Source organism: Pelecanus crispus, chromosome 11, assembly GCF_030463565.1.
Source record: "Pelecanus crispus isolate bPelCri1 chromosome 11, bPelCri1.pri, whole genome shotgun sequence".
Taxonomy (NCBI): domain Eukaryota; kingdom Metazoa; phylum Chordata; class Aves; order Pelecaniformes; family Pelecanidae; genus Pelecanus; species Pelecanus crispus.
Window position 1 is genome coordinate 6,187,366 of NC_134653.1, and position 27,533 is coordinate 6,214,898.

The 27,533-nt window shown below is 42.3% G+C and overlaps 1 protein-coding gene across 1 annotated transcript in view; it reads left to right on the forward strand.

Annotated features, from left to right (window-relative positions):
* The window catches only part of MAD1L1 (mitotic arrest deficient 1 like 1), a 383,288-nt gene that overhangs the window by 141,071 nt on the left and 214,684 nt on the right, over positions 1 to 27,533 (forward strand). The window contains exon 11 of the mRNA XM_075718490.1: positions 21,755 to 21,895. Within this exon, the coding sequence (XP_075574605.1) occupies positions 21,755 to 21,895 (141 nt within the window). The remainder of the gene's footprint in view (positions 1 to 21,754; positions 21,896 to 27,533) is intronic.

Below are 27,533 nucleotides of genomic sequence, written 5' to 3' on the forward strand. Positions count from 1 at the left end.
TGTTCAACAGGTTTTGAAAATGATACGTAGAAGTCTTTCTGCCATTCATGTAATTAAGCTTAATTATTTTGAATTAATTATAAGGTCTTGAGCACAGGTATGTAACAAGCCCTGTGTTGTCCCTCAGCAACAGCAACTTTTTAAAGCCCTCTTCAGTCGGATCCTAGCCAAGCACAGCGTTCCTCTTTCCTTCTTGCTTGGCAGCGTGGCCTGTGCTGGCCTGCAAGATGTTGCGGCCTCCTCACGGTTTTTCACCAGAGCAGCTCCCATCCTCGTCATCAGAGAAAGACTGATGATACTAAAGCCTCTTGCTCAGCCAACGTGCTGCCTGTTAGCATCAGATTAACCTTTGCAGCTCTGTGAAGTTTAAACACGATGTGTCTGCTCTTCCCACCCTCTCTACCACCTCCAGCCTTCCCGCATCACTGATGCGAAGTGCAGGACTCGTGGTGACAATGGAGTTCATCTGCAGCATGCCTGAGAGGCACAGGTTTTGACTGTTAATTAATAATTCCAGTCCTGCGCAACGACTAGTCTGACGACAAGTCAGTCTGTGCAGAAGACTCTTGGTAGACTTTGAAGCAAGCATGCAGAAATATCCTATTTTCAGCTGTACATATTTCCCCCCCCCCCCCCCCCAGAATTACTTCACCATGGCACTGCTCTAAATATGTCTTGTGAGATAAGCTTTAAATCCTACTTGGGCAAAGTTTATTAAAAATTAACATTTGCATGGGGAGTTATAAAAAAGAATAGGACCTTCATTAGCTTAAAATCATCCAAAGTACAAAATAATATTGAATTGCTCTCCACTGGTCCAGACCAGGATAACTCTTACTGCCTGCCAAATCTTGAAGCCCAGAAGTAGTCAGCATCAATAACATCCAATAAGCCACGTTACAAACAGCACCTCTATCCCAGGAGGTCCAAGAAAATGAGCTGCTACCAACAGACTAAACAGCCTGAAACTCATTGGCATGGGGTATTAGCTGCCACGCCTCTTCAGATACGATGTAGTGTCATGTTGCTTAAATCAGGGACTGCTCTGAATGGGGATTCATGGGTTTGTCTCAAATGGCTTTTTTGTTTTGTTTTGTTTTGGGTTTTTTTGTTTGTTTGTTTTGTTCTACCCTATATTGGGCTCACGTTCCAGCACCCTACTCTCTGACTTGAGTCCTGTAAGATTTTGAACTGGAGCACACTGGCGTTGGTGGTATAATCAGAGCCCAGGCTGCACTTTGGCTTTACGTGGACGTGTGCCCAGAGCAGCGTGTGAGCGGGCTCGCTCAGCGGCTGGTGGTGTGCTGGACACCCTGAGCTCCTCCTGTGCGTCACGACGCTGTTCTGCTCTTCAGTGGGGGAAACTCTGCAACGGCATAGTTCATTAGTCATAAGGCCCTGAATAACTGAGGAATAACATCTGGTAGTTTGTGATGTTTGGAAGTGCGGTGCCAATGCAGGTGTTATGGTATGATATGGCTTTGCTTATGGAAGTTCACGCCTGGACCAAAGTAACCCATGGGCCAGGTAACGCTGGTTTAGCCTGACTGAGGATGTATCCCAGTGACAGCAACTCTGATCTGCAGCCTGTACAGAAGTGAGCGGGAAGTGGACTAATAGTAAAATTCTGGAACACAAGTGGGATGAGAAGAAAACATTGTACAGTCTCTACGGAGAACATCAATTTTCATACAAATCTAGGACAGATGAGGACCACATCCTTTCCCATATCGCTTTTCTGTTGGGGCTGCGTATTGCTTGCCTGGACCTTGCAGCATTTAATCTGTTGTGGTTCCCTTAAACGTCTGTCTCTCCATCATATTCACCTTCCCTCGGGCTGCAAGTCACCAGCATGTGTGTCTTTGTGTTAATTTGTCCCAGTTCACAGGCGTAGCATCATTAGTGAAATAACGCTGCTGCTGTAATTACTGTGGGATTTGTGCGCAGCGGTGTGCTGTTGCATTGCGGTGTACCTACTCTTTAATCTACATGGGCCATCTGCTTTATTTCTTAACTAAAAGTTGTTTTGTTTCTGCTTTGGAAGAGTGAATCCTAATCTTCTCTATGTAAAAAAACATTGCAGCTAGGATAAATTAAATCCCTGTTTGACAGATCGTGCTCATTTTTGTAAGATTTCTTCCAGGCCACGTCCCCGTTGTTTTGCTGTGCACAAGTTTTTGCTCTTCTCTGTGGCTGCAGGGACATTCAGGTCAGAATTTTGGTAGGACCACTCCGTAGTCTAGAAAACTCTTGGCGATTAAGTCTGACAAGTTCAAACACAGTATACAGTCCTGCTGTTGGCTCTGTAGTAATGATATCCCAGTACAATTGAAAGATGTTACTGGGAGGTTATCCCATGACAACTCGGCAAGTAATAACCTTTTAAATCCCCATTCAAGTAAGGATTTTAAGTTGTGTGACAAAGCACTTTGACTTCTGTCTTACTAAGAGGTCTCTTGTATCTTTTACTACTGCTTGCCTGATCAAAAATAGTGTACTGTTGGACTGATCAGGTCAAAGACCTGAATTTCTCTGAATCTTCTGGGAGGGCTGTCTTCTCCACTTTTGTCTTTCTCTTCCCAGGACTTCTTGAGGATTAAATGGATCAGCTCTTTGTTATGAGCTGGTTCCCTAAGCTTGGGCAGTCCTCAGGCATAGAAGTAGATTGTCTAAGTGGTATGGAGCATTGATATTGCTGTTAGAGAAAGCTTTCTTTTATTTCCCAGAAATACTCGTCCATTAGATGATTGTTTTGAGAGGTATTCTTTGGTGTGATCAAACTGGATGATTTTGGATGCTTTAGAGGCATTAAAATATGATTGTAAAATAAGAGCAGTGGGGATCTGGCAGGATGTGTCACTTTTCTGGTCTTTTGAAAGAATTTATAGCCTAGTGTTACCATAAAGTGGGTTTTGTTGTTGTCATCTTAAACGCCTTTTAAAAATGTTCCTGTTGACAATAAATAAAATGAGGGCTACAGTGATCCATGCCTCAAAGAATATAAAATGAGAAAAATACACTTTCTTAGGTCTGTTGACAATATATTTTTCTTGTAATGGGAACATTATTTCTACATGAATCTATCTCTCCTTACCACTAGAAGTTGTTGCATTCAGTCCTGAGACAATGAAATAGCAGCATCAAATCAGGCAGTTTGCATCTTGGTTTTGTTAAAAAAATAAAAAACCCCCCATTATTTCTCATAAGACATTTTGGAGTAGAGCAATCATTTAGAAAATGAAAAGATCCTTTGTCTAGGAGGCTCTTCTGTTTCGTTCTTTAATCTAAGCAGCTGTCTTTCTCCTTCCCTGTGGGAAGTTGTGGTGGGTAAATAACATGGAAATTCATTTGATGATGGAGACATTAGAGGTTGGCATGGACAATTAATTTGTTATTAGACAGAATTAATTTTATTTGATCCTTACATGGTTCTGTTGCTGCATATAAATTCAGCAGCTTGACGAGTTAGTCTGCAAATGTAGCTCTGTTCAGTCTGCTGAAGGATGGCTTTTTTATGCTGTGAAATCAGGAGACACTTCTTTCCTCGCCTATGTGTGAAGTGCAGATTACAGAGAACTCTTTGGCTTTGTGCTGCTGGAAGTCATTTCTGGGTTTCTGACCCAAAACTTGTGCTTTTCTGCTTGCCGAGGGGTCTGTTTGGTAGCACAGCTAAGCCCATCCAACAACATGTTGCTGTGAAAGGGGTGGTCCCCCTTCCCTTCTCCCCTTCCCAAACTAAATGCTCCAGTCATTTTCTTGGCTCAGAGCTGGTTTGAAAATGAAGCTTCTGAAGCTAAATCAGCAAAAAGCTAACTCTAGAAGAAAGTGAGAAGCTTTTTGCTTGTGAATGGTTTCTTTGTATGAGTTCCTTTGCTCATACAAGGGACAGGACAAAGTGTCAGTGGCTCCAGGTAGACCTGTTGATTTTCATCTCCAGAGGGATGATCTCCTTGCACTGTCACAAAGCAGCACCTTCATATTTCCTCTTTTATTCCTACAATTCAAAACCATATTTTGGTTGATTCTGGCATGTACTGATAATTTCTTCTGCAAAAATAATTAGAAAGGAATTAGACCTCCCTCGGTCTTTCATGACTTCAGCAAGTCAAGAATTTGGAGCACATGTAACAGGAACACTTTGGGAATCTTCATACTTGTTACCATCTCTACTTTCTTTTACTGTTTCTTTCTTGTTTTGCCTTTCTCTGGTGTGACTTCAGGAAAGGCAGCATCTCCAAAGTGGCTGCACAATGGCGGTAATCCTTTCCTAAACAGAGCTGGTGCGTAGCTGATAAACACTTTTTGGGTTTTTTTTTTTTAATACTAATGACCTAATCATTGGGAAGATCCCCAGGCAGAGACTTGCAAGACATCTGTGTTTTAGCCCAGTTCTTCTGAGCTGCTGAATGATCACAACCACTTCATTTTCCCATTCCGGAAAATGGAGGTGGTGATGCTGAGCTTCCATAATAGGCTGCTTTTAAGATTGACCGCTAAAAAGAGCGGCATAAAAATCTAAAGGTAGTCCTACGTATCTATACTGTTAAGTAGCAGAGTTCCATGAGCAAGTTACTTATAACAGTGTCCTCATAAGACATCTGCTTTTGCATATATTATACTGCATTTTTCCTCCTGCTTCTCCCCTGTCTTAATTGTCTCTGCTCCAGTTTTCCCCAGACTGGAGAGTCTCTTGCTTGTGCTAGACTGACGAGCTAAAGACAAAAGTTTTGGAAAATGAGACCAAGGACAAAAGCAGGGAGTATATTCAACTCGGAACTGTAAAGGAATATGTCAATATATTTAAAAGGGTACCAAATTCAATTATTTTTGTTAACCGGTGAGATCAGAAGAGGAATCAATTCTAACGTGCAGATATCTTTCTTTGTGAGCTGCATGGTGCAAACTTCAATTGCACTTACTTTTTAAAGTCGATGTGCCAGGAGACAGCATTGTTTCAGTAAGTACGAACAATAAAGAGACTGGTGTTATCTGTAAGTGGCAGGGAAGTATGAAACCTGCACCTCTTGGTAGTAATCTTTTCCCATTTGAAAAGCAAATTGGCGAAATGCAGTTTAACTATTCCCACAACGGGTGAAAAAGCAGGAGAAACTAAGGGGTAAAATCACACCTCTCGAAGAAATTCAAGGCTAGTCTTGGCATCCGTTGTTGGAGATGATTTAGCAGTAATTAAATCAGTTCTGACATAGAGGGTAAGATTGTAGATGAGAAGAAAGGGGGAAGAAAAAAGAAATCTTGACTATCCATTAGCATGCTAGGCTGTTCGCAAGCTTAGTAGGAGAGTGGCATGAAAGTAAGCATTGGTGATGAGTAACTGTCCTCCCCTTTCAGCAAGCTGCAGGTCCGCACCGAGCAAGTGCTTAATGATTGCTTTAACCACCCGGCACAGACAGGCTGCCATTTCTTGCTCAGCAGCCCTGTGCCTGTTTAAAGTGTTCTGCTAACAGACACAGTAGAGACCACATGAATTTTCTTCACGCCGAACGCAGAAATCAGCCCAGCCTGTGTTTGCTTCCCGCCCCCCCAGCCTGTGAGGTTCTCGCCTGTTTGCGCTGGCGGAGCCCCGTGTGCGCAATGCCCGCGCAGGCGTGTGCCCGTGCCCGGTGCCGTGGTTTCTGTCAGTCTCCAGCAATTGCTAGCAAAGATCACCCGTGTGCCTAAGTTTGTGCAAACATTACGGAAAAACTTTCCTTGCAGCTGGTGTTTGCTCTGGGATGCCGTGTCTCGCAGGCCACGCTGCTGCGCAAAACAACACCGTGCTTATAAATAACACCAAGTTATTTATGACACGCTCCTACGGTGTTACAAATAACAGCCGTATCAATCGCATACTGTTCATTGTAACCTAAGATTTTTAAAACCACTTCAGAGACCCCCTGTTTCTTCACGTGGCTAGTGAAAAAGAAATTGCTGTTTGGAGCATGGGAGGAGCAGCTTTGCTTTTCTCGTCGCTGTTTGTATCGGTGGGTTAAATTGTCTAATAACTTTAATTCTAAGCTTTTGAAGTATTTTTACTGTAAAAAGTATTCTTTGAGTATGAAATATGTATGTTTGAAGTGCACAAATGTTGAATTTAGAGAAGAATGGTAGTGTTCAACTCAATTCAGTGGCCGATACTAAAGAGGCAATTACATATGATTTGCGAAATAGAGAGCAACCTCTGCAGAGTGTGATACCTTCAGGGTTTAACAGCACACTCTCTGATCTGAGCTAATAAGAGCGGTATCTAATATTAGAGTTTGCCTTGTCAGAAAACCCATTAGTGTGCCAGTGTGAGAACGGTGCGTGTGATGCAGAAAGTGAGCAGCTGTTTGCCTTTTGGTACCGCAGGAGGAGGCAGGGAGGAGCTCTCTCTAAAAAGTTCATTTGTTATACTGCTCTTTTTTTGTTTATAGTATTAAACTGTTGATAAAGAAAAAGACGTTTGAATAGGTGCGTTCTTTTAAAAGCACACAAACTTCAGCTGGAGATTAATTCCTTTATTTGCTTGTGTTCCTCTGAAGTTTTTAGAATTTTGTGTACAGTGTTTTTTTTTTTTCTTCTGAGATGAAACCTTCAGAGCTCCCTAGTTGTCAAGCTATTTATTCTTTTCATGTCTTTTTCATACATGTTGAACTGAGTATTTTTTTTCCTTCCTTCCTTTTCCACATAGAATCATAGAATCATTTAGGTTGGAAAAGACCTTTAAGATCATCCAGTCCAACCATTAACCTACACTACCAAGTCTACTCTAAGCCAATCAAGGGTAGACTAGACTAAAAATATCCATAAATAAAAATAAATAAAAATTTCCATATCCAAATCTTAAATACAATTACAGTTTCTATTCTGTATCCCACGAAGAAACAGGATTTTACACTATCTATGCCACAGCCCTGATGTTAGCACCATGCTTTTGTTTAAATTCAAAGCTTCTAGGGATCAGTGTTAAAATTAGGTATATGGGGTAACCTGTGGGATGTGCAAGTTCAGAATATCCATAAAATTTGGAGCCTGAGCCAGTATTAGACCACAGACATTTCTTCTCTGCTTTGATTTTTCATGTGGCTCTATGAGTCTCCTGCATTTTTCTTCATGGTGGCTGGCCCTGAGTTTTCAATTACAAAACGATTTCTTGTCCTTAATCCCCGCCTCATTCATTCCTGGCTCTCCATCCAGTTAGGTCTGGGTAACTGTGTGTGAGGTACCACAGTGGTTCCTCTCAGTTTCTGAAGACAAATGGATGTTTATTGACCATCTAGAGAAATGGTGAAAAGTAAGAGGGAAGACTGAAGAATTACACTAGCGAATACTGCAGAGAAACATATCTTCAATATGTAAAAGACTGCTCTAAACGAAAAGGTGATAAATTTTTGCCTAGTATTGTGCTTATAGGCTTAGGAGATCGTTTCTAGCAGATATTTTCCGTTCTGCTTATTCTTCCAGGGCACTGCCCCAGCAGCTCAGAGTACAGACAGGACTGATGGACTGTGCTTTGCCCTCTCCTCCCTCCATGGCCATAGCTCCTCGGTGTCCTGCCACCTTGGACCGAGGGGGAAATCCAAACGACAGAACCTGTGAGCCAGCCTGGTCTCGGCAAGCGAGCCTGAGGTGGATGGGATCGATGTGTCTCTGAATGGAGCTCTCTGTTGGAGCTCTGTGTATGTGGTCAGTGAGATATATGCCTTTGTGAGACTTCACGTATTTAGATCATTAGAAGCTACATCATTAAAAGCTACTTCTGCATTTCGCAGGTACATCAACTGCTTGCACCTTCTGCATCATGTTTCAGAAATGCCTAGAGGATATTATGTGAAGATCTAATACAGAGTGTGTTCAGAAATTGAAGACTTCTAAAGTTACAGCTATAGTTTTTTCTTCACATATACACATTTTATTATGTATATCTGGAGCCAGTCTGATTTGCTCATGTTCAACTGATAGCTTTTTCCCCAATTTACTTCTTGACTTAAGTAAGTATTAATCATAAACTGTTTCATTAGTAACTAATTTGATTCAGGAGAAAAGTTGCAAAGATTTGACGTATGCTGTAAAATTTGCACTACATCTTCCACGGACCTGAGGCAGGTGTTTTGCACAAGAAGTCTTTTGCATAGCCTTGATTGTTGATTTTGTTTGTGTGTGTGTTTAGCATCCTTGATGTGCACAGGAAGACAGAGGCAGAAACTTTTCACTTACTGCTTTTTGGGTGCTCCTGTTCTTACCCTCAACAAGCTGAAGAGTCCTAGTGAATTAGTAATCATGGGTAGCATCTTTGAGACTGCACTGACAAAGACAATACGGTAGTCATGCTTTCTTTTAATGTGGTAGAGCTGATGTATGTTGTTATTGGAGGTGAAGTAATAGGGACAAGTCTGAAAAATAACTTGCAATCGGAATAGGAACACCGTTTTGGAATTAGTTGAGGAGAGGGATTGTGAAGTGGTCATAAATTCCAGCTGATTGATTTGTTCTTGTTAGCTTTTGTCTTCCCTTCATCTCTAAACCAATCTTTTTTGTGATATGAAGTGATTTTATGTTGATTGTGGAGGCTTTTTTGAACAACCAAAGGTGGATGCTAAGGATGCTGTTAAAGTAATTTGAAATGTCTCCTGAGAGAAGGGAACAAAGCAAATAGCAGGATCGCAGCCCTGGACTTCAGGAGAGCAAGAGTTTGATCTGTTCATGAGCCCGCTCAGAAGAATCCCATGGAATACGGTCCTGGAAATAAGGAGGATCCAGGAGAGCTGAGGAGGTTGGGGTAGGCAATCTCCAGAGCAACTTTCAAACCTCAACCTTTGTGCAAGTCTGAGTCTGTCTATTCCTGATAATAAACTATATTGAAAATGGCATCATCTCATATAGCATTAGTTGGTAAGAGAAAGATTCTACTAAGTCAGGAGAGTGCTGGCCAGGTTTATTGTAAGGCACTTAAAAAGACATTTTATTAAATAATATAATAGTATTTCACAAATGGAAGCAGAAGAACCAAATAAAGCAACAGATATGTGACTTCATGTTAAACTGTTTTTAAAAAATTTAGAATAAAAATGACCGAGAGTATTTTCTGACACAAAACAATGGACTTCTTTCCAGAGATAGGATAAACTTAGTGATGAGTGTTGTATGCTTAAACATCGCTGTGCAAGTGGGTCTGTTCTCACCTTTTTGTCTTCTTGAGGACTGACTGACTTGGTTGCAAATTAAAAATTCTGCAGTTCTGTCTGTGGTGGACTGAGTGTCCTTTGGATTGTCTTTCTGGTATGTGGAAGGTAGGAGAGGCTAAATTTCAGCTTGAGTGTCTCCAAGTTATCCAGAAAGTTCTGCATCGTGGGTGTGTTGCAGTATGGAAGTAGGAGTTCATCTTCATCATTAATTGTCTGCTATTTACCAGCTCTTTCCGTGATGTTACGGGGCAGGGAGAGACTTCTTCCCTCTGTTACTGGTCTCTTCTTTTGACAATCATTTCTGTGATTATACCACGTTCTACTTGCTTTGAAGTTGTGCCTGGAAGTAGAAGAGCTGGTAGTCCATTTTGCTCTATAATATGTGGTAGGTCATTAGTATGAAAGCAAAACAATGGTTTTAGTTTGCAACAAAGTAGATTTTTTGATACTGTCGTTCTGCTCTTTATTGCTATGTGGTTTTGTTGAAAATAAAATGTAAATACAGAGGAGTGTACATAATTTTGTGGTCAAATATTAATTAAAAGGTTGTTGACTGTTTTGGTCTTATACATTTAATCATTATTCTCTTTCAGATGTATATGATGAATGCATTTCCTAAATAATGTTTTTCTTCTGGTAAACTGATTTTTCCACTCATTTTTAATGAAGCATGACTTCAGTGCTTCATGTTTTGTCTAATGGTTTGAACATAACATTCTTGATGTCAGTGCAGTTTTGAGGAAAGATTTTGTTGACTTAATATTGCAGAGGCAGTGGAGGGAGAACAAAGAAAGGAACGTCATTTTGTCTGCGTGAATTAACCAGCACTCTGGTGATGCTGTAAAAGGAAGGTGTTCACTGAGTGGCAGCTAATATTAATATTAGGTCTACTAACTTGCAGGCTATTTTAGGGTAATAGCTCCATTTCTGGAATGTTTAAAATTTGAGGAAATCTGTGTATGTGAGCTGGTGTCACAAGGGCTGGAGGTTGGTTCTTAAGTGTAGACTTGCATCCTTTTTTCTTCTTTCTGTTCTCTGCTAGATATGGTTGGGGCGGTTATGGCCTGCTGCATTCCCAAACTGCAACTCGCTGGGCATTGCCATCCCCTGGCTCAGCAGCTCTTGGGAGAGCATCTTGTCCTGCTTCTCTGACGATGGGCTGAGCCCTCTGAAGTTGTTGAGCAGTAGGTTGGGGGGTCCTCGCGTGCTGGTGGAGTGGGGTCTGTGGGTAACTTGTATGTGAAGGAGTTTGGGCAGCAGACGTCAGGATCATGAGCTCTTTAGCCAGCCAGGAGCTGGGGGAGGGCGTACCCGTACTCACAGAGAGAGGTGGGGAAGGGGCTGGTGACTTGCGGTTCTTCACCGTTTCTCATCATTTATTCTTGCTGTGGTTTAACCCCAGTCGGCAACGAAGCACCGCACAGCCGCCTGCTCACTCTCCCACCCCGCAGGGGGATGGGGGAGAGAATTGGGGGAAAAAAAAAAGAAAACCCGTGGCTTGAGATAAAGGCAGTTTAACATGACAGCAGAGGAAGAGAAAATAATAATAATGATAAAAGAATATACAAAACAAGGGATGCACAATGCAATTGCTCACCACCTGCTGACCGGCACCCAGCCAGTCCCCGAGCAGCGATCGCTGCCCCCCCGCCAGCTCCCCTGTTTCTATACTGAGCGTGACGCCGTATGGTATGGAATAGCCCTGGGGTCACTTTGGGTCTGCTGGCCTGGCTGTGCCCCCTCCCAGCTTCTTGTGCCCCTGGCAGAGCATGGGAAGCTGAAAAGTCCTTGACTAGAGTAAACACTAAGGAATAACTAAAACATCAGTGCCGTATCAACATTTTTCCCATACTAAATCCAAAACAAAGCACTCTACCAGCTACTAGGAAGAAAATTAACTCTATCCCAGCTGAAACCAGGACAATTCCTCACCAACCCACTTCAACTAAGAATGCTGCAGAATGAGAGCAGCAGTCAGAAATGGGTGATGAGAGCGTGAAAGACTGGGAAAGCAGTTCTGCTGGAAAACCGAAGATTGGACTTGTTTCCTTTGAAAAGTAGTTGAATGAGAGGTGACAGGTTGAAAGCGTGGAGTCTAATGAATGAATGGTTTAGAGAAGTTGTTTGGGAGCTGTTGTTTTCCCTGTCTGTGCAATGCAAGAACAAAGGTGTTCAATGAAGCTGAAAGGTGCTAAATTAAAAACTGATAAAAGAAAATACATTTTCAACCAATGAAAAAAGCAATGGGATTCGTTTCCATCAGAAAACTGGCAAGGTCAGGAATTTATTGGGGTTCAGAAAGAGACTGGATATTTATATGATCAATAAAAATATCCAGAGGAGTTGTCAATGAGAGCTTGTCTTTCAGAAGTATTTATTAAATGCCATTTTTTGGAGTTGGGAAGCCCAAGGTGAAGGTGCGACTGGAATGGTGGTAAAACACCATAATCTTGTACCTGCCTGATATGGTCCTTGTACCTGGCTCTTAAGCATCCAATTTTGTTCTTCACCGTGTCTGGGTCTCGAGGAGCGGGACCCAGACACAGAGGGGTTAATGGAAGAACACCATTTGTGGTCTTCTCTGCCAGCCTGCACTGACATTTGTACTGGATTCAGGGGCCAGCATATGCCAGCCCTCTACTCACGAAGCTGCAATCCAGAGCACCCATGTGGCACACTTTCTTTTTCAAATGCAGAAAACTCTTTCAGAAGTGCGGTTCACGAGGTTAAAGAGTAGCTGAGCTTCATGGTGTTTACGTGCTGTCTGAGAGCAAGCCCTGAAGATGGCTCCTGATTAAGGCAATGACACGTGTTGTGTGGGTGTTGTCTGAACTGTGCTCTGGCTTGGGAGAATAAACTGATCTTAAAAAAAAGCTGGGGAGGTGTTGCTTGGTGCAGTTTGTGTTTTTAACCTTTTTAGTTGGCTTATGTACGTAAAGTGTTAAAATGATTGTTCATTTACATTTTCAAAGGGTACAGGCTAAAACATGTAATCCACATCGTGTGGGTAATGTGAAACGCGTGTTGTGTAATGTGAAATTAGTATTTTGACCACATCCAAGTAAATCTTAGTTCAAAGTAATGGTTTATTATTGCTTTGTCTAGATAAATTATTTGGTGTGATTAAAGAAGCTGTCCCTTAAGCTAGCCCAGTCTTACTACAGGGAGCAAGGCTTGGGTGGGAAATGGCCCTTTATGGTTGTTATTATTTCAAGAAGAATACGTTTATGTATTCTTTTGCCTTACAGATGGCTTATGTAGTATGGAAGTTGCACACTGTGCCTTCTGTACTTAACAAAATGCTTTATGGTTTTGGTCGTCAACTTGAGCATCAGGGCTGGGTAGGCACCAGATGTGGTATTGTGTGCGTGGGCTCTTTGGGTTTTTTACCCTCTGTATTCTACATCGGGGTGGATCTGTGAATTTTGTGGGCTTCTGGGCAGTTCCCTAGTAGTTATGGGATAGTAATTGAAGGAAGTTTTTAACAGTTGTTATAGATAAGTGAAAACATTTTAACCCCGATGTATAGTGGGCAGAAGGGCCTTTTGGATAGACGCATCCAACCCTATGGCTTGCAAATCTGGTCAGGCGTGGTGTGATGAATTGCAGCGCAGGTGCTGTGGGTGTCTGTCTGTAGGCTTCATGTGTGTTACGGTGCGCGTTGCTTGACTCGCTTGCCTGACAGTTCTACTGCAGCAGATACGCAGCCAGAGTTTGCAGTCTTCCCTGCGCGGCGTCCTCTTCCTAAGGAGCTGTCGCTGGGCCGCGAGGGCAAGGAGCTGTGTCCCCTCTGCCCGCGAGAATCCTTTAAAAATAATGCAGATATGCTATGGGTGACCTAGGAGATAACTTGGTGTATAATTTCTGAAACTCTTACTGAAGTCGCTGATATTTTATACCCTGGAGGTAGTAGAGGGACTGTTTTGTGAATTAAGAAAAATATGGGAAATTATTAATATTTTCTAATAAAGCAGTCAGGTCATGTATCAGGGCAGAATATTCTGAAGCATTAGCTAAAAGTCCTTTTTCTTTGCCTTTTTCAAAAAGCCACAGCTGCCGTTATTTCTAGTGTTTTTGACACATCATAAGGGGACCAAGAAATGACTTTTCAAGTTCAATGGAATGTGCTATGTTGAGCTGATCGGATGAGCTCAGGTCTCTGATTTTTCTGTCCTCAAAATCTGATACGAGAGATTTGCCTTCCTGCTTCAGTTCTGGTTTAGCCTGAATAGCCCAGGAGCAGAGCCCAGGTGGTGGTGTGATTCCTCCTCCTTTATTTTTGCAGCGATAACTGCACCGGCTTAAAGTACAGTTCAGTTTACTTTTCTCCCAAGTTAATGATATTTAAGCGGTTAAAACTGCAGGAAACTGGCTGTTAAGAGATATAGAGGCCAATATCTGGGTTATTTAGTAGGCAGGAGGAAAAAGAAATCTGAGGGTAAGGAATGAACACAGGGCTGAATTTTTATGTGCTGTAGACACTGGCAGAACAGAAAAATCTCATGCACCCTCACAAAAACTTTCTTTCCAAGGTTGAATATGGCTTTTTCTTTTTTTTTTTTTTTTTAATAGATGAATAAAATATTAGTTTTCTATTGCCAGTAAGTCAGGATGGATACATTTCCTTGTCAGTTGTATGCCTTCCTTCTGCCAGCAATGGTAAGCTAGTGGCTAGGTTGAAGAGGGTATGGTGGTATTATTTTTTTTTTTTTTTAAAAAAAGAAATGACTGTTTTTCAAATGTGAACTGCATGCATGGTGTCAGATACCGGTGTCAGACAGAGAGTGGCCCTGTGCTGAGGCAGGTGAATAAAGCAGCTTTACGCTTATGCAAGATTGCCAGCGGTTGAGCAGCAGGGCTAAGAGAAATGGTAGAAAGTGGAGGGTTTTTTGAATGAAGAGATGAGAAATACACCGAGATATAGAAAAACAAGCCTGTGCTAGAGATAGGCAGTGGTGAGCGTTCCAGTAGAAGGGAGTTAAATGAAGAAAAATCATAAAATTATTTCATGGCAGCAGGAGGCTAGGAAACATAACTAAACATGTTAAACTCACTGTGAAGCAAGAGGACCCCAGGGGTATTTTAGTCAGATAATATTTAGTTTGCTGCAGTGTCAGTTGTATGATTGCTTGTCAGCTGGCATATGTACGTGCTATAAGGAAAATGAGGCTTTTAGAGACCATGCACAATTTTCCTGAAGATAGTAAGCAGGGGATTTATCAGAGAGAGATTAAAAGAGTTACAGTGGATTTATTTGCTCTGGTCCATTGCCAGGATATAAGACAAGCTGAGCCCTCTGTAGAGAAGCATTGGAGGTGAGGGACAAGAGCTAGAAAGGAAGAACTATAAATCTGGAGAAAAACTTACGGAATATAAGAGCATGTAAGAAACGCAGGTATTTGTAGGTGTGCATTTAAAGCTGCCTGCTGACTGTTTGCCAAAAGAGCAGTCAGATTGGAGAGTCTCTCCAAAATTTAAGAAATGATGGTTGGGAAGCTAAGAGTATCTCTGAATGCCTTGTTCCAGCAACTAAAATTAGCCTTTGATCTTCTTTCTTGGGCTGTCTGCCTGGTTGTGTCCACTTCTCACCGCAGTTTCCCCTGGTGGCTTTCTCCAGGCTTCCAACCTTGGGTGGAAAACTGCTGTTCAACCTTAATGATACGGTACCTTTCCTAGCAAGAAAATGGCTCCGTTATGGGAGTGTCAGAAAAAGTGATGAAAACCATCAGCTGCAGAGAAAGGATGGGAGAGATAGGAATGCTTAATTCCTGGTGTACTGTGCACTTGTGGTTACAGAGTACATCAGTCTTTCTGACCTTTCTTCTGCCTATTCAGGTTAGACAGGGATGGGAGGTATTTGGACTTACAAATATTTTATTTTTGTTGGAGAAGCCTTGGTTGTAGGGAGCAGTACATCTGAAGGGCTTCTTTATAGGTTAAATCCATCTTTCGACTCCTGCCTTATATTGGCTTGAGGGGCAAAAATGCAAGCACAGGGTTGATATATAGAAAGTCACATTTGAGAGGTAAGAATATTTTGAAAAAACATTCTCTAACCTCCTTCTTGTCAGTGCAAGGGTAGTGAAATCTGCTGGATGTTTTTATTTTTATGGAGTTAACAGGCTTTTTTGTAAATGCTGTTTTAATTGAGGTCTTGAGTAGAAAGTCAATGGTGTGAATATACATATGTGTCTGCAGTCAGTTCTAATTTGCAAAGTAATGTGAAAATAGGTCAGCCACAGAGAGAAATGTTGGGAAATGGCTGTAGCTGAGAATGAAGCTATTTAGAGGTTTGGAAACAGAAAATTTTGGTTTAAAGATGGATTAGTACAAAAGTTAAGGGTGATAAGAGAAAGGGGAACCATTTGTCTTCTGGTGATAGTAGATGCTACTGTAGACAAGGAGGATTTGAAAAGTGTCTGGTAATTTAATTTTTGCTGGTTTTAATTGGCATAGGACTCTTGGGGTTTTTTTGTCTGTTCTGGAAGACTCTTGTTAGCTCTTGTTAGCAGCGCCCTAAGAGGGTCAGCAGTTGAGGGCATGCAGCTGCCTTAGATGCGTTCCCGTCGTAGCAAAGTCTAGCCAAATGTGCCTTTAGCCACAGCCCTGCCTTCAGGCCCTGTTTCTTGGGTCTTGCTGTCACTTTGTTTTTACTCCCCCCCCCCCCCCCATTTTCCATAAGGCAATGGGATGTGAACATAGTCTTTGAGGAGAGGGACCTAATTACAAATTAAGGCTTGACAATGTATCAATTCCTTATAGTTCCTCCAGCCGTCAGATTGGGGCAGAACCTGTTAATTGTCAGTAGCCCAGTAATGCTTTTCCGTGGTGTGTAGGGCAGCTGCCTGGATCCCCGTGAGCTCGAAGGGGGATGCCCGTGTTTCCCGTGAGGTGCGTGCAAACGAGCGGCTTTGGGAAGGGGGAGATGCCAGCTGGCGCTGCAGCCTGTTAATGGTACCTGGGGTCCGCGTTGTGACACAACACGTAGGGCTCTGTGCTTTGCTTTCATGAATTTCATCACCTTGATACAAATTCATTTCTCTAAATTACAGAGATGTTGCTGAATTGTAATCCTCCTCTTTGATAAACACATCACTGGAGTTGAGATTTATCACGTTTATTGTTTGACTTTATTCAGCAGACAAGTTACCTGTCAAAGAAGGAAATTAGGCTGGTTTGATATTATTCATATTAAGGCTCAGTTGATTGTTTTTTGTCCCTAATTCTTCTGTAGCTGCTTGCAATTTGATTGTTAATGTTTTCTTCAAGTATTTTATGAGATACCAAAATGTTGAAGTAATTTATAATTGCCAGAGTCTGTCTCTCCTCCTCCATCCTTCTTTTAAAAGGTTGGATCTGTTCCTCTGTCCTAATTTTAGGGTCTGTCCTGCCATCCATGAGTTCATTGAAGATAGTTGCTCGTGGAGCAGAGATTACCATGACTAATTTTTAAAGTATCTTAAGGATATATTTTTGTCAATTGGTCCTGATATATTTATATATTTTATATATTTAGATATATCCTGATAATTTAAGTATTCTTTCAGTTATTTCTGACCATATTTTGGCTTATGTTTCCACACCTCGCACTGCTGTTTTTACTAATGTTAAACATCTGGTCAAGCCCCAGTTACCATCTCCCTCTTTCTGTGTATGTGTTTGTATAGCTTAAAGCAAGAAAGCATAGGCCTCTTTTACACAGTCATCTTTCTCTTTTATTTGTGTTTTTACAAGGAATAGTTAGCTAAATTATACCTGATTGCAAATAGCATCTGTTTGATGTTGAAGCTCCATATTCTTTCCTCAGTCTCGAAATTTTCTCTTATTACGACTAATTTGGAGTTAGGAGTCTGGAGAGGAAGAGGAGGGGGAAATCTTGCCACTGATTTTCTATAATGAAGCAGTCTATTAACATTCTCCAAAAATTATCATTAATTAAACAAAAAGCTCATCTAGCGCTAGGAACAGGAATATTTCTGTACCATCAAAAAAACACCAAGTGGGAAATATCATTATGATTCCACTTTACAAAGTCTGTCTCCTCTGCCAGGCTCTAACCCATGCCGAAGTGAGAGAGCAAGTGAGCTGTGCGTTTGGGTTGTGGATTAATAGTTGAAGTTCACTCGTGTGGAAATAAAGCAGATTTTACTGTGACTAGAATCTGTCATTAAAAAGCCATTATCGGAACCGACCGGCACAATTCCTGCTCTTTCATTGCTAATGACAAAACAATCTGTTCTTTAAAAAACAACAACCCTATATTTTCTTTCAGAGAATGGTGCAGGAGACTTACCAGAACAGAAGCCGGGTGAAGAGAGGCACTTGAAAGATTTATTGATCAATAAACCAGACAATTACAGCTTGTTTATAAAAGGAAAAAAAAAACCCCAAACCTCAGGCCTTCAAGCAACACTGAGACTCTAATAATGATAACTCTGGCATCCAGCTTGAAACGATAAAAGTCAATAGGAAGATATAGGATTTCAATAAAATTATGACACTAGATAAACTTTACCCCAGGAACAAATTTTCCCTGGGTGTGTGACTGACTTCAGTTAGATTTGTAACTTTAATTTCTTTCTTATTGATTTTTCTTTTCTTCAACTAATTAGAAAGTCTGTGGTGAATTGTGTGTATGTATGTTTGAGGAGGGGCTAACAAGCATCAGCAGGAATAGGGCCTGAGTTTATATGTATGTATATAAGGTCAGATGGCTTTTTTTTTTTTTTTTTGGCTATATTTTACTCTTCAGCTGCTTTCCAATACACAGCTGGGAGTCACTCTCATACTCCTCAGTGCCCATATATCTGAAGCCCTGGGCTGCCCTTGGAGTCACGCAGTAGCACTGCTTCAGCGACGTGGGGGTTGTTGGTAGGGATGGTGATGATGATGGTGCTTATGTGAACAGTTCTCGGGTCTTTCCCTAAAATTAACCCAAAAGTCCTGGAGGAGCCCACTTCTATTACTGTTGTTTCTGGTAGCCCTCTGATGTGTGAATGCTGGGGAAGGAAACTCCCTTAGCTTCGAGGTACTCGCTAGCCAGGTCGAATTTTGGCTTTACAGGGAATAGAGGAGCTGGTGGGAGGACTGGAGAGAAGCTTGATCTTAGGGAAAGCATTTTGCAAAGGTGCCATCCTATAGCAGATTTTCATGGGATTAGTTCTAGTTTGTGGTTAAGATTATAAAACATATGTTTTCTTTTTAGTTACTTGTGCAATAGTAGACGACATACTCTTTTGGTGAATTGGCTATTGCTGGCAGAAGGAAGGGAAACTGTTCAACCTTTCAAAAAAATCACTATCCTTCCTCTTTTTCAAACTTACGTCTCCTCAAACACAGCTGCAAGCTGCAGCACCAGAGTTTGCTGTGGGGCATTAATTTCCTGGGTTTTTAATGAACATCAAAGCCAATTATGCTGTTTTTAGGGCATGTGTAGAGTAAGCTGCATTTCTGTTCTGGTGTTGATTTGAAGCTGGTCGAGGTGAAGAGCACCTGGAAGTGTGCCAGTCTAAGGTCCATCGTGAGTTAGCAGAGATGCCCTGCGCTGGGTAAATTTTGGAAATTCCCAGAGGAACCGCTTTTTAGTAATTCTAATGAATACTCTCCTGATAGAAAGCAGGGAAGCAGAGGTGTTGGAAAAAGGTTAGAAAAGGGCATCTGAAAGTCCCTGGGAAAGTTTTTGATGGGGCTTGGGGAATATCCTGTCATGTGGGATGAGGAGATATTGCAGCAATTACTAAATTAGGATTACATTTTAGAGAATCTTTTTAGACAGAGGACTTCTCAACAAGAACTTCTGTTTCCTGCCAAACTAACAAGATCTTTAGGAGGGAGGGAAAATCTTTCAGTAAGTGCTCTTGATGGGGAGAAATTTAAAAAATGGAGCTGGGGACCACTTGTTGGAAGCTGAGAATTGATTTCATTACAGTATTAATATTTAGAAATAATTAAAGAGGAGAACTAAACTCCAGGATCAAGTGTTTAATTGTATCGCCCTTTATTTCAGCTTTTCAGCACCTTTTATCCCAATACAGCTTATGCTGTTTTTACTGCGCGTGTTTTTTCTTGAGTTTACTCTTCCTTTAAGAGAAAGGCTTTCAAGGGCAAGGTCTATAGTTCATTTTAGGGGAAAGACAGCCTGTCGGGATGTCCTGCTCCCATGCAGTTTTCCCATCCTAACATGAAAGCAGAAGTTTGTCCTCCTTGCAGCTAAACAGGTCAGGGAACTGCTAGGATCTTGCTGGGGATGACTCGAATGACCTAATGTTCAGCAGTTAATTGGAAGCCAGGTGTGATGGGAATTGCCAGGGGTCCTGTTTGCTGTTGGAAGAAATGCTAAGGATTTGGGGACTGCCCTGCTGTAATGGAGAGAACATTGCAGTGTTAAATTTCCACATCGATGAAAGATGCTTTGTAGAAAATTAGGATAGCGGAGGAGCTAGGACTACAGAGAAAGAGCGAGGATGTGGTAATTGCAGATCTAATTGCAACAACGCGCCAGGATCAAACCAATACCTTCACTAAACACCATCATCACGTTGTCTTCTGTGCTGTAGACAATGATTCTGCAATAAATGGGGAATGAAGCTCATGGGAGCAAAAGCAGTTTGCCTTTTGGAGAGTGTGCTGGGCAGACTGGGTGATGTGTGTGTACGTCGGAGGAGGAGGAGGAGGATGGAGCGATGCTGTACTGCTGCCTTTTTGCTAAACAAGTTCATTACAAGGCAGGTGTGGTGTGGCTGGGTTTGGGTTTTCTTCTGCAGTAACGTGGAAGTATTTCTTTATATATGTCTGTCAGATGAATAATTCTTTCTAAACTATGGCAAAACTGTTCTTTCCTTGGAAAAATATTTCTCTTCAGTCAGGCCTGAGCAAGGAGCTAGTAATAGCTTCCGGTACTATTTATGTTAAAACCTGTTTTTCTTTATTATTTTATTAACCCACTTCTTGTAGCCTCAGGCCGTCCTTTGGTCTTGGGGTCTTTTTACCTGCTGACCAACCCAGCCATCCTGGCTGTCCTTTCAATCCATGACATGCTCTGAACACACGCTGTACCTCTGGCAGCGCCCCTTGTCTTATTTTCACACCTTGAATTTGGATCTTCCTTCCCTTCCCCACATGTACACTTGCTATCCACGTTCAGTCTCTGACCTTTAGAATTTGAAGGAGGAGATAACCTTTGCATACAGGCTTGCTCGGCTGAGCGGTTAGCATCACCTTCACTATCTGAAATACAGCCTTTTTCATCTGGGGCTGTGAGGAAAAGGACCTTTTTTCCTACCCTGGCAACTCCTGATTTCCCCAAGAGAGCAGGATCCCCGTGAAGTATTTCAGCATGGCCAAGCTGGGTTTATGAAGTGCTTCAGGTTCAGTGGCCTGGTCTGGATGTGAACTGCACAGCTATGAAGCTGAGTGATCTCCTAATAGTATTTTGGATGTTTGTGATAGCAGAATTCACACGAGAGAAGTGGTTTGTCCAGAGTGCTTGTGCATTTCTGTAACAGGGCGAGGTAGCAAACTTCAGCAGCAAAAGGGAGGCAGCACTTGGCGGATTTCCTCGGAGTTTTGCTCTTTGGGTTTATGCCAGGGGCCTGTGCTTCTTTGACCCTCTTCTGTAGCCTTACAAACATCAAGGTTCTTCCGTGCAGTCAAAAGATAAAATACTTCATCAGCTGACTAATCCCTGTATGCATATACATATATGCATGTAAAGAGCAATCTCCTTAAAACACACCTGACTTGTTGAAATTTTCAGCCTTTTGTCCCCATTCTTCTTCTCCATCAATGCCTTGCAGGTAGGTGTTGGGTGCTGTGTGAAGTTGGGAATGCATTAGGAAATACTTCAACCCAGGGGCCCACACAAAGTTTTAACCTTTAGCTTTCAGCCCCAGCTTTATACTTGGGAGCGTGAATGCTCTCAGGGAGGGGAGAGGGATTCTTCTTTTCATCTGGCTCTGCAAATGCTTGGTTATAATTGCCAGCAAAGAGTGAAGTCAGCCAAACACCTTGTCTGTGAGATATTAACCTCTGAAAAAATATTTATTATAAACACTGAGTGTTGCAGTGTTTAATGAGTGATAAGTCACATACCATTTAGAGGATATTTGCTTTCAGCCACTTTGTTCATTGTCAAATCTGTTTCATTTCTGTTGTGACAATTCTGTTCGTTCATTGCTGGAACTCTTTGGCACAAAAAATGTCAAGTACTACACCAAATATTTTGCTGAAGAAAGCAATTCAGCCATGTTGAATTAGAATAATGTCTCTAAAAAGAAGGCAGGCTCTGGTTTCAGTTGCCATCTGCTTGTTAGAGTGTATGCACGTTGCTTTCCTGCAAGGAATATGTGGTTTTATTTACACAAGACAGTCTAATTTTTCAGTTTTCAGAGCAGCAACATTTATTTTATTAGAACTGTGTGTTCATCTGTGGATTGATGCCAATATGAAGATGATGAGTGTATATCCATCAGAGTTTCTTTGCCGTGTAAAAGAACAATGGGCAAAAATACAGAATATTGTTCTGGGAACCTTCTCCTTGGAGCGAGGTCAGGGGCTTTATCCCTAAAGGTGGTTTTTGTTCTTCCTGACAGGAGCGTGATGGGATGCGAGCAATTCTGGAGTCGTACGACAGCGAGCTGACCCCTTCGGAGCACTCGCCCCAGCTGAACCGGCGTATGCGTGAGGCCGAGGAGATGGTGCAGAAGCTACATGCTCATAACACCGAGCTCGAGGTAATAAAGAAGCATCATGCTCCAACCCCAGGGGCGAAGTAGTTGAGACCTTTAAGGTTGAATGTGATGTGATCTGCTCTCGCAGAAGACAGATTTGCAAAATTCAGACTTCAAGATTCCAGGATCAATAAGACCCAAAAGTTGTTATTCTGCACCTAAAGCTGGCAGAAGCCAAGAATAATCATCTTTGGGTGTGATGAGTCTGCTCTGTGCTGGGCACAGCTGTACTGCATGGCTGCAGTGACAACTGGTCCCTGCGGGTTAAAGGGTTGTATAGAGGGCAAGTAAAGGGGGAAGGAAATGTAGCAGGTGTGGTGTCTTCTCTGTGGTCTAGTTGAAGTGATTCGCTATATCGCATGTGTAGCAAGGCTCTTCTGTACACATTGTAAGTAAGCGTGTGTTTATAAGAGCTTTACTTTAAGGGTTGAAGAAGTAAGGTATGTGTCTGCTGTTAATTCTTCACTTCCTGGCATTGGGCCTGAAAACCCCAGAATACCAGTAACTCTACTGAATGCATTTTACTAGGTTTTCTCTAAGAAAAAACATTCTTTCCAAAGATAGAAGTATTTCTTGAAGGAATTCTTACCTTATTTTTAGTTCTCTTTTTGAAAATTTGTAATCTGAAATGCGACTGTAACGAGGTAAATGTTAACATGCATTTACCAAATAGTTCCCCTCTTCTCTGTTGTACTTTGTCATAGTGGAATGGATTTTATGGTCATGAGTTGAAACATTTGGAATATGTCTGTGATCTTAAAGCTTGGCAGTTTTATTACATAGGCTTTACAATAGTCATAAGTATGTGAGTTTTACTTTCTTCATGCCTAGTTCCACCATCATATAGATTTATAGATGCCATAATTCAAATGGAGGAAAACTTGTAGAAATTGATTCTCCTTGGGTTCATGTTCAAGCCATATAGTGGATTGTCCCACTGTGCACAAACCTCTTTGTTGCTTCTGGCATCCTTAAAGATGCTCTTTTGTTGTGTTGATAGGTGGGGACTTAGTCAGGCAATACTGGCTCCAATGACCTTAAAGCCTTGGCAAGCAGAGTGGCATAGTGTGGTATAGATCAGTATCATGGTATAGATCCACTTCATCCCTGTTTCTCAGAAAAGGAATTCTACGAAGTTTTGGGCAAGTTGATAGAGAAGTTAGTTAGTAACATCAGATGAAATGGAAATTTGCCTGAGTTTATCAGTCTCAGAATGTTTCTCTATGTTGTCTTTTGGTCACCATATTGCTTACCACCAGACAGAGCAGGATTAGACGACACTGACATAAAGTGATAGGTGGCTATTTTATCCTGTTTTCTTAGTTGTTTCCAGCAGTGGCTCTGGGTTGTTGGAGGGAGATTTCCCAAACTGTTTCACTGAATAGGTCAAATGTGTATGGTGTCTTTGGGCAATAGCAAATTACCTTTTCTTCTTCAGGTGAAAGCATGGAAGAGTGTGGGAACCAGTTGCTACACCCCTCTAATTATTTATAGGGAACAAATTCTAATTTTGTTTTCATGGATATGGATTAAGGGCTACATGCAAAGTTTCAGAAAGGAGCTATGTTCTCTGGAGGTTTGTTTTGTGTGATGTTAACCTTTAAGCCTTTCAAAGACTTTGCTAGAAGCAAGATTCAAAGACTTGATATCTTCCCCTTGTAAAGTAAAATTTTACGCTTCACTTGATTGTGTTTGCCTTTCTGACTGCAGTGTTGACTGCTGAATCCCATCTATTTTGAAATTTTGGGGGAAAGTTTGTTGTTCCAGTAAAAATCTGAAAACTGGAGAGGGAAATTGAGGTACAGGCAGGACTCCTGGTGCCTCGTCATCAGGAGCAGCAGCTGTAATCAACTGCCTGTGGATCAAAGAACTGGTCGATAGCAGCTATTAATAACTTCTAACACAATGCTCTGCACCCTCCCAGCTCTGCTGAGCCTCTGTACAAATTTTAGAAATGTTGACACCTGCATGACTCATCTCACAAACAGAGGAGACTGCAGGAATGAGGCACCTTGGAGCCTCAGTTGTTTCTGAGATGTGGAAGAAAGTCTCTGATGGGGAGGGGTGGGAAGGGAAGGGAAAAGGGAAGTCAGTATGGCAGAAGGTTCAGGGCGTCCTGGGAGCCCCTGGTGTGGATGGGCTTGGGAGGGCAGTACACAACCTTGTAGAGTAGCACAGAAGAATGAGAAGAGCCCATCTGTGAGCATCATGCACGTGGCAGCAAAGCACCAATGTGCACAGCTAGTCTGATGAGGTAAGGTCTGGGGAGGCTGCAGAGAGAGGGTGATGGAGCTGAGCTGAACAGGCCAGGCTGACACTATTACTTTTTGCTAGGCTAAGTTGGTTAGAGTGGAAAACAATTAAGATGGCTAGTTAACAGAGGATATACCACTGCGGGTAGCCACAGTTATGCCCACAGAGGAGTGCTGCTGGCAGCTCAGCGTACGCTGGGAACGCTGTGTGGCTCTTGCAGGAGCAGCCCTTGCACAGTCCCTGTGCGCTGCATCTCCGCTGGGGAGGCTGCAGGTATCGCTGTGGCCCAGGAGCATCCTGAGTTTAAAAAAGCCCTTGTAGCCTCTAAGGCAAATGCATCCTCTTGCATTACGTTTTGTAGCTTCTACTTTTCAGCTTTGTTCATAAACCTTAAAATTCACACCATGCACCGTGTCTCTCCTCCCTGACTTCTTTTATCACAGGTTTTTTTTTTCCTTCTTTTTTGCTACTGAGTGCTTAATTTACCAAAATCTCTTTCTGTGCTCCCTAGCAGAGAGCCCTTTGATAGTTTTTTTTTTTTCTTGTTTCTTCTGGCTGCCCTAATCTGTTACCAGCAGCCCGACCTCTGAACAAACCATAGAGGGGGAAAAGTGATGTTCTTAACAGGGATTTTTCTTTACTCTAAAAAATTGAGATTTTCCCATCCATTCCAGCAGCAGCTCTGTGTGAGGCAGGAAGCTCTCTGGTGAAGACAGTGATAACGCAGTAGGAAAGAGGAGGGAGCTGCGTGGGACTAGGAGGATTTTGGGCTGAGGCAACAGCTTTTAACTCATTAGGGAGATGAGGTCTCTGATAAGTTCTTTGCTTGATGTATAAATGGAGGTGGGAAGCCGTTTAAAAAGAACACAGGGAATGAGAGAGGAGTGTGTAAGCGCTGGAGGGTTGTGTGTGAGTAGCTTATTAATGTATGCTGGGAGGATGGAGGTAGGTGATACGCCGAGTCGTGCCTGACTCCCTCATTCCCCGGCCCTCGCTGGGCAGGACAGCTGCTGGGAGCGCTGCTGCGTCTGCACCGCAGACATCGCCTGGATTACAGGCACCTTTCCGGAAACTGAAATACAGAAGGATGCTTTCATCCTGGATCGCTTTAGACATGCAGGGCCGCTGTGTAAGAACTAGTCCTGTCACAGCCTGAAGGGGCAGAGGACTGGAAGACAAAGAAAGACCGATGGGGAACTTTTTAAATCCCCTTCATTGATGACTGATGAGAAAAGCTGGCTCTCTAATGCATGGACATGCAAACACGTAGTCTGTTCTGGGACTAGAAATGATTGCTTTATCCTCCCCAGTTCTGCTTGCCCCCAGCCCGACCTCCTACTCCCCAGTGCTGATCTGGCTGGAGAGGTTCAAGAAAGCACTTTACGGAGTATTGAATGTAAAGCAGGGGGGAGATGCAAAGAAAAATGCCATCTGAAATGGTGGCTGGCAAAGCAAGCAGGCTGTGTCAGCCTATTTCATGTGGTTAATGAAGTGGCACTCACCATCTTTTTAAAAGTGTGTTTTGGAACTGAAGAGGGAATGAGTTTGTCCCTGGCCAGCCTGCTATAAATGCTTAAAACAAACAGAACTGGAGCTGTATTTATATCACGGCCTGAATTTTGGTTTTGCTACTGGTAATATTAAGTTTTCTTGCCAATCTTGGTTAACTTTTACTACCTCAGCTCCCATTACTTCTAATTTCAAGGTAAATATGACAAAGCAAGAAGCTTCTGGGCATGCAGCAGCTACTGTGAAAAAGCTCTGATGTGGAGTTTAGTGTTTGAAAAGTTAAATCCAGCTGCACAAAAGAGAAATCATCATAAATATAACTCCATTAATAGCGATTTTATTACAACACACTTGGCTCCATATGAAACTTTAATGAAGAGAGATTTGCAAGGAAGACTCATGCTGACACCTTCAATGGTCTCCAGCATTTTTTACATTGAGAGATTTACACTGTCTGTGAGCACCATATGTACTCTAATCAGTTAATTATGAGTCTGACAGTTTCAGCACATGAAATGCCATATGTTCTGTGTTTTTGTTCCACCATGGGCGCTCCTGGTGACCTCAAAACTCATTGACCAAATATTGTCACCTTATCTGCACCTGATAACTGCAGCGCATCTGCTGGCAGTGGAAATTGGGCATTGCTGATTCTTGTCATGTTAGTCACAAATCTGCTCCTTGCAAAGGGAGTTACTTAGCAGTCACCCCGGTGTTTAAAGTGCTTAAAATTTATGTGCGGATGCAATAAAATGTTTATTTGAGCAGTTAACAGTTTCTCCTTGTCTCTCACCCAGCTTCCCACATCAGTGCTTTTCCACTTTTCTACCTGCTGTTTTTTTCTCTCTTTGATCCACACTTTATGTTTATCTTGCTTTAGCCTTCCTCTGCCGAATTTCCTCTCCCCCTCAAAGGTAAAACTGCTTCTTTACATAGCAGAAGGGGTTTCTGTGATGATGGGGACTGTACAGAGAAATTTCCTCCCATTTGTGCAAGGTACAGAAGACTTCGTTTTAATTTTCAGATTTATTCTGCCTGCTTTCTCTACCTCTCTGCTGCCATCCAACCTTTGTGCACAGTTTTTTCTCAGTGACAACTGTAAGAAGCAGTGAGAAGATTACTCTGCTCGCTTTAGATGTCCATAAGGAGCAAATTCAAGTCACTGGAGCTTTCCTGCCACTCCAGAATGGCGTATGTTTCACTTGCCCAGACTTCTTCTGTCATTGTAGCATCTTACCTGTGACTCATGTGGGAGAAAACAGGCTCTCTCTGGAGGTGATGCTAATGTGCTCCATGCATCAGCTACCACTGATTGCTGAAGCAGTCACAGGGCTGGACATCATCTTCTGACAAAGCAAACACCTTGTCGAAATAGCATTTTGAACCTGAATGCTGTGGCATCTCTTGGCAGACTCGAGCCTTTCTGAGAACCACTGCGGTCCTTTGCGTTTCTTTTCTTTCAAAAAGGAGAGTAGGTCTGGCTCCGTGTCCTCCGGCAGTCCTGCAAAATGGATTGTCTTGGGTTCGTTCTTCTTTCACACGTTTCATCTTCCTTCAGACCCGCATGACCTTGTCAAGTCGGGGAGCCATTAGTTTCCTCCCCTCCTTTTTACACTTGCCAGTGGCTGTGTTTTGGGAGAGCACCTTGAAAATAACCGTCATATAAATGAGGAAGTCAAGTCACGGAAGGGCTTAATGATTTGTTAAAGGTGACAGTCCCTGCTCTGTGGAAAAAGAGTGCCTCTTAAAACTGGTTGATGCTGCAGCAGAGCCTGTCTCTGCATATCTGAGACTTTTTGTTTGGTCAAACTAGATTTTAAAACTCCATTACTATTAATTTTTTTGAGGAGATTCCCCATTTTGGATCTGTCCTGAAAGT